General features: G+C 37.8%; 1 protein-coding gene across 1 annotated transcript; it reads left to right on the top strand.

Annotated features, from left to right (window-relative positions):
• Positions 1-1,555: 1,555 nt before the first annotated feature.
• LOC141341094 (lactase/phlorizin hydrolase-like) lies at positions 1,556-10,292 on the top strand. The gene is made up of 17 exons (XM_073846238.1): positions 1,556-2,135; positions 2,596-2,666; positions 2,757-2,840; positions 3,002-3,101; positions 3,199-3,283; positions 3,366-4,056; positions 4,134-4,779; positions 5,030-6,586; positions 6,953-7,221; positions 7,325-7,615; positions 7,715-7,913; positions 8,293-8,495; positions 8,649-8,755; positions 8,849-8,980; positions 9,076-9,299; positions 9,394-9,642; positions 9,733-10,292. The coding sequence occupies exons 1-17, from the start codon at positions 1,556-1,558 to the stop codon at positions 9,954-9,956; spliced, it is 5,712 nt and encodes a 1,903-aa protein (XP_073702339.1). The 3' UTR covers positions 9,957-10,292.
• Positions 10,293-11,201: the final 909 nt, after the last annotated feature.

Genomic DNA, 11,201 nt, shown 5'->3' with positions numbered 1-11,201 from the left:
ATAAGATAACATAGCTATGACATAGTAACACCCAACTGAATCACATTTTATGCATCTTATGCATTTTATTCCTTTTGCGTTTATTGTATTCATTTAATAGTTGATTACTCTTGTCTATCATTTGTTAATAAATTTATTTTATTACACTTGTGTCTTCCTTGTGTTGATAATACAGTGAGAGGTTCTACAAGTTAAATATCCCACCAATCTTTCTTATGTGATGTACTCATAACCGCACATTAAGTGACATGTGATCCAAGAATCATAACGTCATCGGTGATACGAGTACCCATCACTACACTATTTCACCTTCCTAGTGGGCGAAAGCAGAACTCACTACATAATTGGCGTCCCTAGGTGGGCCAAGTTAAAATGAGTTGAGTCTCCTGTAAAATTCACTACAACTATACACTCTTTATTCATTTTTCCGTTATTTATTTAAAGCACATACTTACTTCCATTCAAATGTCTTTGCTATTTTTGCACATTGTCTGTCTTGTATACTTGTATATTGTTCTTTTTATAATATGTATCGTCTTGTCACTGTCATTCTGTAGCACTGTGGAGCTTCTGTCACAAAAACAAATTCCTAGTATGTGTAAACATACCTGGCAATAAAGCTAATTCTGATTCTGATTCTGATTCTCTTATCTTCTCAAATATTTCTCATAGTCTTGTTGTTTGTACTTGACTAACTAGAGCCCAGGTCAGAAAGCAGGCAAAAGTCAGTTATGTCACAGAAGTCAGTTATATCACATAAGTCAATTATATCACAGAAGTCAGTTATGTCAGATAAGTCAGTAAATTGCTTTATATAACATTATCTAGAGTAATAAGAGTTAATGATAAATCCCTATTGACGTTTGTACTGACTATTTGTAGGCGATTGTAATATCTATGTAGATAATGAAAAAGATGCATTGGGATGCATTTATAGACAATCTTAGCACGTTTGAGGTTAGACAACGTGTCAGGACCTAGTCATTGTCATAATCATACTTTATATTTAATATCATATGGAATTGATGTCAATGGCATTGAAATTCTGCAGCAGAGCAATGATATCTCAGATCGTTATCTAGTCTTGTGCATACTCCATATAACTAAAGCTGCAAACTCAACTCCTTCTTACAAATATTGTAAAACAAGTGCATTATCACATGAGTGCTGTTTTTGTGCAAATGTGATACTGATTTTATACAACAGTTTAATAAATAGAAAGTTAAGGTTGTCTGTTTTTGCTCATGATGAACTCAATATCAGTTCAGTACGATTTTATTTGTTGGATCCAGTCAAGAAGGTCAAGACCTCTGTAGGGGAAACAGGCCCACATCATAATTTAAAGGATAATACATATTATGCTTTTTCATACTAGTTTAATTTTTGTCAAAGAGCCTGACCACTAGTCCATATGATAAACTTAATGACTGCCATAAACTGTATCACTAGTAAGATTAAAGTTAAACTTCATGATTGTTATGCAAATATGTATGCCTTCCTCTAGCAGTAGTACTTATAAAGAGCTTTGAACAACCTTCCCATTTACAAAACAGTCATGATGAAGGTCCTTGAAGGATTTTTTTCTCTAGGTTTGTTGGCTGTTTTTTGGTGTTACAGTAATGCAGAGCAACAAGACTTCATTTTACTTGGAGGCCCTCTGACCACCAGCCAGACTTCACATTTAAACGAAGACAATGCATTTAACTGTGAAGGTCCACTGCCACAACAATCCAGAGTCTACTTCCTGTACCTTCAGAGCAGAGGGGTGACCCACTTTAAAGTTCCCCTGTCCTGGTCTTGCATCCTTCCCTCAGGTGATCCTAACCAGCCACATGAAGACACTGTGAAGTGCTACAAGACGCTTGTGCAGCAGCTGACTGAATCGGGCATCAAACCTCTGCTGGTTCTCCATCGTTCTGCTGTACCAGAACTCTTCAGAGCCAGATATGGAGACTGGGAGAATCCAATACTGGTGCAGATGTTTGAGCAATATGCAGGATTTGTGTTCAGTACATTTGGGGATGTGGACACATTCATCACGTTCAGTCACCTGCATGAGCTACACGAAGTGCAACTTCAAAATGCTGTCCAGTCCCATGCAAATGTTTACATTGTCTATCATCAGATATTCAAAGGTAAGACATGAGTCTATTTAATAATTTATTAATGTACACAAAACAGACCAGGGTTAGTTGTCAAGTGCAAACTCTGAAAGTCAAAAGTCCAATTTATACGTCTCGTATTTATGCGGTAAAGTGTTTTAAAATAAATCTTATGTCTCCAGTCAGGTTGTCACATCCATTTTGAATGTATTTTTATATAAGGATTAATTATGATTTCTGTTGAACCAAATACTGTGAGAATATTTTTGCATGATTCGTCTTAGATAAGTTTCATAATAATGCTCTAAATTGTTTTATGGTTTTATTGTAGTTGAAAATAGCTAATTTAATGGCCCACAGTGACAACATATCCCATGTAATGTGACAAGATGTCCATGCGTGTGGTCAAATGCAATATATATATAGAATATACATCTTCTTTATTATAATGCAATGATGGTGTTTTTAGAGTGATTTTTTCTCTCTCTCTTAGCACTTCATTTGTCTTTTGGGATCATAGCCAGTGATATTAACTCCATTTATCAAATGGAGCCAAAAATTATGGTGAGTGTTCAAGATAGATCATCATATATTATGCTGGTGAATAGTTAATGTTATGTAATTTATCACACACTTCTCTTGTCTCATCTTCAGGCTTATGTGGACTTCATCTCTCTGCACATGCAGTACAACTGCAAATTAGAGACACCTCTTGCGGAGGAATTGATGAAGTTACAGGTAATTGTTTATTGTGCCTCTTGAAGTGTTATATAACTATCTTTACAATAGTGAATCAGATTTCAAATAGCTGGTTTTAAATATTCAAAGTCTTGTTTAAAATACTTGACTTGGCAGAACATTTCAGAACACTGAAATGACACTTGACACACTTGTTTCAGATTGGCATCGGTCAAAAGCCTATTCTTATGTATCAGCTGACAGTCGAAGACTGTGATGGATTTGAAAATAATTATCAGTCACCAAACACAATTCTTGGAGGTAAATATTACCGTATTTCTTTAAGTGATGTGTCCAAAGTGTAAGATGCTTTTTAGAAAATTAAAATACCAGAGCCTAACCTAGTATTATTTGTCAGTTTTAAAGAATAAAGATCTTCACATCATGGGCTGTGACATCACACACCTTTTTGAGAAGCTAGATCAAGAAAAAACACTCAAAAGGTAAAGTTGAGACCAAAAAGGTACATATATCAGTAAATAATAGCTATTTTTAAGTCAGCATAACAAATATGTTCTCATGTAGTTTGCAGATGGAAAATACTAAGACAGTCTCCCATCAGAAATCAGCTTCTGCATTGTCTTATCAAACAGTCTGGGAGAAATTCAGAAGTCAACCTGAAGATGAGCGTGATCAATTCTCGAGTGGTTCGTTCCCAGTTGGTTTTGAATGGTCCATCTCCAGTGAGAGTTTCAAAGTGGAGGGTGGATGGGATAAAGATGGAAAGGGTGAGACCATATGGGACCGATTTAGCCATGAGGGTCATGTCTTTGAAAATCAGACCACCGATTTGGCCTGTGATAGTTATTACAAGGTGGACTATGATGTGTATCTACTAAGGGGCATGAAGACACCTAATTATCAGTTCTCAATTTCCTGGGCTCGCATTTTCCCCACTGGACGCAAAGAAAGTTTGCTTGAAAAGGGTGTTGCTTATTATGACAAGATGATTGATACACTCCTACAATCTGGCATCGAGCCCACTGTTACCCTCCATCACTGGGACCTTCCCCAAGCTCTGCAGGATGTAGGTGGCTGGGAAAATGACTCTATTGTGGAAGCTTTCAAAGAATTTTCTGACTTCTGCTTCTCTCATTATGGAGACAGAGTCAAAACATGGATCACCCTCGGCAGCCCATGGGTAGTGAGCAACTTGGGCTACGGAACAGGGGAACATCCCCCAAGAGTGAAAGACCCAATAATCGCATCTTACAAGGTGTGTCTGTCAATCTGAGAAAGCACCATATAGTTTTATCATTTAAGAAAGTGATAATTTTGTATTTGTTTTCACAGGTGACACACAATATTCTAAAATCTCATGCGGAAGCTTGGCATATTTATAATGATAATTACAGAACTCTGCAAGGTGGAAAAGTGGGCATTGCTCTTAACTCTGATTGGGCAGAGCCAATGAATCCCTCAAGTGATCAGGATGTAGCAGCAGCTGAGCGTTATTTAAACTTCATGCTGGGCTGGTTTGCTCATCCCATATTTGTAGATGGAGACTATCCTGCCGTGCTAAAGGAACAGATTGAGAAAAAGAAAGCTGCCTGTGGTAAAGAGGTGGCAAGACTTCCTGTCTTCACTGAGGCTGAGAAGCAAAGAATTCAAGGCACAGCTGATTTTTTTGGACTTAACCACCACACTTCCCGACTGATTAGTGAGAGCTTGAATAGTTGTAGTGCTGGACCGAATAATGTCGGGGATTTCCAGACTCATATTGACCCCACATGGCCCTCCACAGCTTCTGACCAGATCCAGTCTGTTCCGTGGGGTCTTCGAAGATTATTGAACTACATCTCTTTAGAGTACACGTCCATCACAAAGGTGCCCATCTACATCACAGGAAATGGAATGCCAACTGAATACGGTGGTGATGTGTTCAATGACACTAACCGTGTCGACTATCTAAAGGCGTACATTAATGAGGCAATGAAAGGTAAGCATCTTAAGAAAACTGGTTAATGTTTAAAACCTAGAGATAACAAGTCTGTCAGAGAGTTGGTGACCTAAACCTATGGTGTGTGATGTATTTCTTGGAGATTCCAACATTTTTATATTTTAATAATTTATTATATAGTATTCATTATTTCCAGGCTATAAACATTATTTGCCAAACCTTAACATCCGACCATATAATAAAATGCCACTATCTAAACTTCACTAACTACACCTCTCTTTCCAAACAGCTGTGAATTCAGATGGAATTGGCGTCCAGAGGTTTACAGTTCAGTCTCTAATGGATGGATTTGAGGGTCCTCAAGGCTACAGTCACCGATTTGGATTGCACTATGTTTACTTTGAAGGTGCTGACAGGCCAAGAACCCCAAAAGCATCACTATATTTCTACTCAAAGGTGATTGAGAGAAACGGATTTGTTGAGACTGCGGTAAAGGATAAGATGCAAATGTATAAAAATAAAATTGAGATCACAAGACTCCCTAGTCTGCCACCATCTGAAGTTCCTTCAAAATCAAAGGTTGTCTGGGAAAAGTTCTCCCCTCAGACCAAATTTGAGAGACAACTTTATCACTATGGAACATTTCCGGAGGGATTCCTTTGGGGTGTCTCAACTGCAGCATATCAAGTTGAAGGTGGCTGGAATGCAGATGGAAAAGGACCAAGTGTTTGGGATAATTTCACTCAAAAACCTGGTAATATCCCAAACAATGACAACGGTGATGTGGCATGTGACAGTTATAATAAAATAGATGAGGATCTATACATGTTGAGAGCCCTAAAAGTGAAAACTTACAGATTCTCCTTGGCATGGTCTCGAATTTTCCCCAGCGGCCGTACATCTTCTCTTAACCAGAATGGGGCGGACTACTACAACAGGCTCATAGATGGTCTTATAGCAAACAATATCGCACCCATGGTGACTCTCTACCACTGGGACCTGCCACAGGCTTTGCAGGACATCAACGGTTGGGACAACCCTGAAATGATTAACATATTCAATGAATATTGTGATTTCTGCTATGCAACATTTGGGGACAGGGTGAAGTTTTGGATCACATTTAATGAACCCCAGACAATTGCATGGTCTGGATATGGACTGGGTCAGATTCCACCTAACGTGGAGCAACCTGGAGATGCTCCATACAGGGTTGCACACAATCTCCTGAAAGCTCATGCACAAGCATATCACACTTATGATGAGAAATACAGGGCATCTCAAGGAGGTCTGGTAACCATTAGTCTGAACGCTGAATGGGCAGAACCTCTAGACGTCAACGCCCCTCGAGAGGTGATGGCTGCTGATCGAGCTCTTCAGTTCCAGTTAGGCTGGTTTGCACACCCCATCTTTAAAAATGGTGACTACCCTGATGCCATGAAGTGGCAGGTTATGAACAAAAGTGAACTTCAAGGCTTGACAGAATCCAGGTTGCCTTCTTTTACTGATGAAGACAAAGCCTTTATCCAAGGAACAGCTGATGTATTCTGCATTAGTACATACACTACCAAAGTTGTGCGTCATGTGACCAGCAGACTTGATATTGAGTCTTATGAAACTGATCAGGATGTTGGAAAGGGTGAAGCAGATGGCTATTTAGATACAGCTGTTAGTGAGCAGAAGGCTGTTGCTTGGGGACTCAGGAGACTTCTTAACTGGTTAAAGGAAGAATATGGAGACCCTGAGATTTACATTACGGAAAATGGTGTGGCTACCACCACTGACATAACAGTTGATGACACTGATCGGATATTCTTCCTGAATACATATGTTGATGAGGCTCTTAAAGGTATGTAAAACTCTGCATACTGTGCATTTTATATATATATAATGATGATTATCATTAGTATTTTTTTTATATAGTTATAGTTTTTGTATTGTTATAAAACTTATATTTTATACATAATTATTGTTAAATATGGAATAACTACAAAAGTAATAATTCATTTTTGAGTTACAAATGGAATAATAATTATATAACAAAATGCTGACTGTTTAGACATATGCACAGCTGGTAAATGAGAGGTCTGAAACCCAATACTGTGTAGTCCAGGCCTATATGTCTTAAATAAAAAATACATAATAAATGTATTTTAATAGTGTTGCACTGTAAATTGTTGAACTTGATATGTATTTACATGTATTCTCTTTTTAGCACACAATCTGGATGGCGTACGTGTCAAGGGTTACATTGCTACTTCTCTAATGGACTCCTTTGAGTGGCTGAAAGGCTACACTGTTGGCTATGGACTTAACTATGTGAACTTCGAACATTCAAGTCGGCCAAGAACTCCAAAGCGCTCTGCTCATCTCTACTTTGACATAATCAAAAATAATGGCTTTCCACTGACAGAGGAGGTAGACATGTTATATGGCCATTTCAGAGAAGGATTTATGTGGAGCACAGCAAGTGCTGCATATCAGGTACAATCTATTTTAACAAATAAATCAGTTTTTATTTCTATAATATTTGCTCTGAGTGTCTTCAAATAAGGACATTTGCTTCATGTTATGTTCAACACCACAGATAGAGGGTGCCTGGAGAGCCGATGGAAAAGGTTTCAGCATTTGGGACAAATTTGCTCACACTCCTGAAAAGATGTCAGAGGATGACAACGGTGACATTGCCTGTGACAGCTACAACAAGATCGATGAAGATATAAAAAATCTCAAAATACTGGGGGTCAGACACTACCGGTTTTCTATTTCATGGCCCAGAATTCTGCCAGATGGAACAAACAGGAAAATTAATGAAGCTGGACTCAACTACTATCATAGACTAGTAGATGGACTTTTGGCAGCCAATATCAAGCCACAGGTAAAATATTTTGAATACATTTGCATGCAAATGTAGCTCTTGTAACCTAAAAGAATTTAACTAATTTCTGAGAGTCTATTAATCATTTTGAATTGACAGGTGACTTTGTACCACTGGGATCTCCCACAAGCACTCCAGGATGTTGGTGGCTGGGAGAATGAAACTGTTGTTGAGAGGTTCAGAGACTATGCTGATGTTGTATTTAACAGTCTGGGGGACAAAGTAAAGTTCTGGATCACTCTAAATGAACCCTACATTGTTGCACTGCTTGGATATGGCCATGGAGTCTTTGCACCAGGTATGATTTGCATAGAATTTTTTTTTTTTTTTTTGCTTTTTTTTTTTGCTATTGGTAAATATGATTTAGTTCAAACTGCAAAAAAAAAAAAAAAGATTTTCTTACTAAAGTAAACCTAGACATTCTTAAAACAAAATGCATTTACTAGATAAGCAAATTTATGTAAGATATTTAGTCTTGTGCATTTTGCTTAAAATAAGTAAAATTATCTGCCAGTGGGGTAAGAAAAATTATTTTGTTTTAAGAGTATTTTACTAACCCCACTGGCGGATAACCCCAGGAGGTTTTTAAGAATTTTGAGATATTTTGACTAGAAACAAGACAAAAATATTAAGCAAGTTAAGCCTTTTTTGCAGTGTGCTGTTCTGTTTCTGTCTAGGTGTAAATGCTAATCCAGGCACTTCACCATATATTGCGGCACACAACCTCATCAAGGCTCATGCTGAGGCCTGGCATGTGTATAATGACAAGTATCGTGCAACACAAGGTGGCATTGTTGGCATTACAATAAACTGTGACTGGGCTGAACCAAGAAACCCATACAAACAGGAGGATGTGGACGCAGCCGAGCGTTCAGTTCAGGTACAGTTTCGTAGTTCAACCATTTCTGCATCCATGACAGTAATAAAACTAAATAAACTTAAATAAAATAAGATACTAAAAGAACAATACCTGTGTCTGTGTGCATAAAAACATAATACACTAGAGAATGTTCTTTTTCATTTTTTGAAACAGTTCATGATTAGTTGGTTTGCTCATCCTGTGTTCAATGGAGATTACAGTGACATAATGAAGAACAGAATTCGAGAGAGAAGTTTAGCGGCTGGCCGACCACAATCGAGGTAATACAAAAATGATCTTATTTTTCGGTGGAATTCAAAGTTTTGGATTCATATGCTTATAAATGCTTTAACATTGCGTTTGACATCTAACAGGCTTCCAGAATTCACCCCAGAGGAAGTAGCAAGGATTAATGGAACTCATGATTTTTTTGGATTCAACCACTACACTTCTGTCTTAGCCTTTTACGTTGACTTTGGGGACCAAGAGCACTATGATGCAGACAGGTAGCCTTTTAGTTTTAAACAACATAATCACACTGTTTCAGGCTCAATTTGTTTAAAACATGCATTAATACTTATTATACTGTCATCTAATCCAGGGGTTCAGTAATTATAAGAGACCGTACATGGCTGGAATCTGGATCTGACTGGTTGAATGTAAATCCTGTGGGATTCAGAAAAAATCTGAAATTCATTAAGGAAGAATATGGAAACCCTCCCGTTTACATTACAGAGAATGGAGTATCAGAACGAGGACCAGTAAAGCTGAATGACACTCTCCGGATCCACTACTATGAAAAATATATCAATGAGGCCCTGAAAGGTAAGAGATTTTATGTTTTTTTCATGCATCAATTTTAGACTCTTAGTAAAAATTTATTTGTACTAATCGAATAAAATATTGTTTTATTATTTAGCGTATTTGCTGGATGGTGTGGACATCCGCGGCTATGCTGCCTGGTCACTAATGGACAATCTGGAATGGACAAAGGGTTATTCTGAAAGATTTGGCCTTTTCTATGTAAATCGATCAGATCCAACTTTACCACGTATTCCTAAGAAATCTGTCTGGCGCTATGCTACAATTGTCAACTGCAATGGCTTCATAAGTCCAGGAGCAAGTCCACATGAATGTGAGATCCATGAACCTAACAGTGACATCCTAGGTACTATCTCTCTATCTCATTCCTTTATACTGTGTCTTTCTATCTGTCCTCTCCATCCATCCATTCAACTGAGTCTTTTCTTGTTTACAGGAACTACTCCTCCACCTCCTTCTGGTGAGGAACTCTTGGTCAATTTCTTGGGTTTGGAAGTGTCAGGTTCTGATGCTACACTGGGTCTCAATGTCCTCTTCAGTCTCACCGTTATTGCAGCAGTCGCTGTTGTTCTCCTGGTTTTTGGACTTTTCAAGGCATCCAAGAAACCAAAACGTTCTGTAGAGGAACACATTGACCTTCAGAAAAGAGACAGATTCTGAACATAATACCTACTTTACCAATTATCCTAATATAATTGACCTAATATATATAATTGAGTCTTATTATATCCTTTTCAGTGTGTCATCAGAAAAAAAGTTACACTCTACTGAAATATTAGGATATATGTTAGCTTTCTGTATAAATAATCTTGACTTGACTTTCTTATATTATGACATTATTTTAATTTATCAAGTGCATGGGTTAACTTTTGTCACATGTATATAAGAGTGGATTGTTCTGTTTTGTGTGCTTTAATTCTTTGCATATGAAATTTATATCTGTACATGCTGATTTTTTTTTTAAAAAGCTAAAAGAATAAAGTAATTCAGTTGTTATATTGTAATGCAACGTCAATGGAGTTTGGATACAGGTGCAACTTTGTTAACAGAGTTACTCATTGGACAAACAGGCAGAACATTGGCGTTAGCAGGGATATCCAAGAAAAAAAGTAGCATAATCACAAGACAATGACAATGGGTCAGGGCAGGCAGCAAACAGGTGGACAAAGGCACAATCACAAAGGATACACAGAACAAACCAATAAACAGGAGAAATGCTCAGAATCGTCAGCCACAGCAAAATTAGACTTCACTGTGAGGGTGCTAGAGATGTTTAAAGGGGTCATCCTCTCTTTTTACGCATTGCATTGCATTGCGCCGTGTAAACATAACACCATGTCTGCATTTGTGATCGTAGAAATGAAAAACAAGCACTACTCTACACTGCTCAAAACTCGCTTTTGAATAGCCAGTAGCAAATACTTCAAATATGAAAACCTACTTACAGGTGACCCAGACACCCCAGACTGTCCTTGCAAAGTTGGAATTGCCCCACTTTATAGTGTTCCCAGCCACATTGTAGGCTACTCTCCCAGGTTCAGGATACAGTCCTTCATAAAAAGCACTGCACACAATTAAATATTTCTGGAACAGTGTTGTAAATACAACTTAACTAGTGATTTCTTTTTCGACTATAAACAACCCTTTCTGCATTTTGAAAGGTTCCGTGGATGTTCAAAGTTCTTCATAGAACCATTCATGCCAATAAAGACCCTTTATTTTTAAGAGTGTAAGTACACCTGAACTAATACCAAGTGTTGGATATCAAGCTGGATCTCTAAAATCTCAGTTGGCATGCCCCAAGCTCCAACTCAACTGGACTTTAGTCCGTTGCCAACCTGAATGCAGATTTGTTGTAATATGGATACACTGTAATCTGTCAGTGATTTTAGAGTGCACTTGAAT

The sequence above is a fragment of the Garra rufa genome, chromosome 8, assembly GCF_049309525.1.
Source record: "Garra rufa chromosome 8, GarRuf1.0, whole genome shotgun sequence".
Taxonomy (NCBI): domain Eukaryota; kingdom Metazoa; phylum Chordata; class Actinopteri; order Cypriniformes; family Cyprinidae; genus Garra; species Garra rufa.
The sequence above is the reverse complement of the archived record's forward strand: the minus strand, read 5'-3'. Positions and strand labels throughout refer to the sequence as shown.